Source organism: Buceros rhinoceros, unplaced genomic scaffold (genome assembly GCF_000710305.1).
Source record: "Buceros rhinoceros silvestris isolate BGI_N320 unplaced genomic scaffold, ASM71030v1 scaffold15107, whole genome shotgun sequence".
Lineage (NCBI taxonomy): Eukaryota > Metazoa > Chordata > Aves > Bucerotiformes > Bucerotidae > Buceros > Buceros rhinoceros.
In genome coordinates this window covers 9,699-12,099 of record NW_010421678.1, presented here as the reverse complement: position 1 = coordinate 12,099, position 2,401 = coordinate 9,699, and the positions used below count along the sequence as shown (strand labels likewise).

Here is a 2,401-nt window from a genome sequence, read left to right as displayed (position 1 = left end):
CCCATAATGCAGAAACATAATTTGGGTGGGAAAAAAACACGGATTCATCATTCCATACAGGCACTTGGAGAAGGTGGAAGGCCCGGCTGTAGTTTCTGTTCGCAACAGGTAGACCCAGGTTAGTGGCTGCACATGCAGCGATAAACCGCCTGCTCGGCTTAAAGGCTTTTGAGGTTTCGAGAGGTGCTGCCAGACCTGCACCTTCTATGAGCTGCTCGCTCAGCCAGGCAGACGTTAGAGCATATCATGGCTAATGGGGCAGAGCTTTGCAAGGCAATCAGCCACAGGTGCCCTGGCATCTGCCACGCTCGCTCCCGAGCTGCATCTGTGCCCATGCAAAGAGCCCGCAAGCGCTGGAGGAGTGACTCTGGCATTTGCTCCTCTCTGTGCTAGATGTGCTCCCTGGCAGAGGTCCACGCTACTCCCTGGGGCTCCATCCCGGCTTGGCTCACGAGGCTCACACCAGCATCACGCTGCAGGCGGAGGGGCCCTTGGGGCGAGCTGAATTGCTTTCCTTTGTGTATGTTGATGCAAACTTTAGTTTTCTGTGCCTCTCTGTTATTCGAGGGTGGGGTTTTGTTCACTTTTTTCCCCTATTAACCTTTAAAGTTAACAAAGCGATTGTCCACATCAGGAACTGAAGATGAGGGGTCCAGCAGGCTTCCTCCTTTGCTCACTGCTGCTGGTGGCTCCCCATTGTGCAGAGGTGGCTGCCCAGGATGATCAGCCCGACTCCAAAATGCCATGTGCCAAGTGGATGGGAGGAGCACCTGGCTACCCCGGCCACAACGGGCTCCCTGGCCGGGATGGAAAAGACGGAAAAGATGGACTAAAGGGAGAGAAAGGAGAGGCAGGTTGGTGAGGAGCAGGGGGTATGTCAGTGCCAGAGCCTGTGGGCAGCCCCAGCCCCCAAGGCCCAGCCCTGGCAGGTCTCACGTTTGGTGGGTTTGTGCCTCATCTTTGTCCAGATGGCTTTTGATATCTCCAGGGGTGGAGATTCCACAACCCAAGTCCAAGAGTTTGGTCTGGTGGTTGTTTTTCCAATTAATAATGTTCTTTCAGACATGCTGCTCTCGGCGGCTCTGCATACAGCTGGGGGTGGCGAGTGGGCTTCCTACTCGCTCGCTCAGTTCATGGGCGGCATTGGGGTCATCCAGCCTTTCCTCAGCTCTGAGCTGCGGAGCAGATCCGCATGCCACAGCCCCCTCTGCATTTCGGGCAGGTGGGTAGTGGCTGCCCACACAGTGCGAACAGAACTCCCCATTCCCACTTTGTCCCCCAGGTATGCAAGGCCAGAAAGGAGACAAAGGCGAAATGGGAGTCCAAGGGCAGGAAGGGCCGAGAGGATTTCCCGGATACCCAGGGAAGATGGGGGAGAAGGGTGAAAGTGCCTTCGTCTACCGCTCTGCCTTCAGCGTGGGTCTGACAGAGCGAGCCCCCCACCCCAACGTCCCCATCCGCTTCAGCAAGATCTTCTACAATGAGCAGAGCCACTATGATACCAGCACCGGCAAGTTCCTCTGCAGCATCCCCGGCACATACTACTTTGCCTACCACCTAACGGTCTACCTGGCAGACGTCAAGGTCAGCCTCTACAAGAAGGACAAGGCGGTGATCTTCACCTATGACCAGTTCCAGAACAACAACGTTGACCAAGCAAGTGGCTCTGTCTTGCTGCACCTCAGCAGCGGGGATGAGGTCTGGCTTCAAGTGTATGGGGATGGGGACAACAATGGCATCTATGCTGACAACATCAACGATTCCACTTTCATGGGCTTCCTCCTGTACCCAGACATGGATGTCCATTAAAGCCAGGGGTGCTACATGGGAAAGGGCAAGGTGGCTTAACCCCGGACAGCGTCCTGGGGCACCGGCACTATAGCTATACTGTATTTACCACAAAATTGCCTTTTGCGGGGGCAACGATTGCCAAGGGTGGACCCTATCGCCTGTGACATCAGCGAAGTTATACACGAGTGACTTCCATGGAACCAAGAGTTCACTCCTACCTCTGCTCCTGCTCCCCTTGTGGAAACCTGGGCCCAAAGTCAAACACCACTCCTGTCACACATGAAAGATTATCTCTCAAGACAGCCTAACCGAAATTTGAAAGTGATAAGGGAAAAAAGTGGTTACATTTAAATATCACGTTCTAAATCTCCCCCTTTTTAGCCCCCTAAATTCATTTAGACCAAGAGTACACATTGTAGCTAAATCGGAGTAGAAGAGGGAGACTACTCATGAAAGCCATCTCTGCTCTTGTTTTCAGCTGGAACAGGTGGCTCCGTTTTTTCCATCATAACTCCATGTCTTGTTAGGGTCTTTGACTTCCACCCATGGTTTGTTGTCTTCCTTCTTTAGCCCAGATCTTTGAATATATTCAGATTATTACATTTCATTT

The 2,401-nt window shown here is 53.0% G+C and overlaps 1 protein-coding gene across 1 annotated transcript; it reads left to right on the top strand.

Moving 5' to 3' along the window:
• The first annotated feature begins 643 nt into the window (after positions 1-643).
• On the top strand, positions 644-1,809 carry ADIPOQ (adiponectin, C1Q and collagen domain containing). Its single transcript, XM_010139784.1, has 2 exons — positions 644-854; positions 1,283-1,809. The coding sequence occupies exons 1-2, from the start codon at positions 644-646 to the stop codon at positions 1,807-1,809; spliced, it is 738 nt and encodes a 245-aa protein (XP_010138086.1).
• Positions 1,810-2,401: the final 592 nt, after the last annotated feature.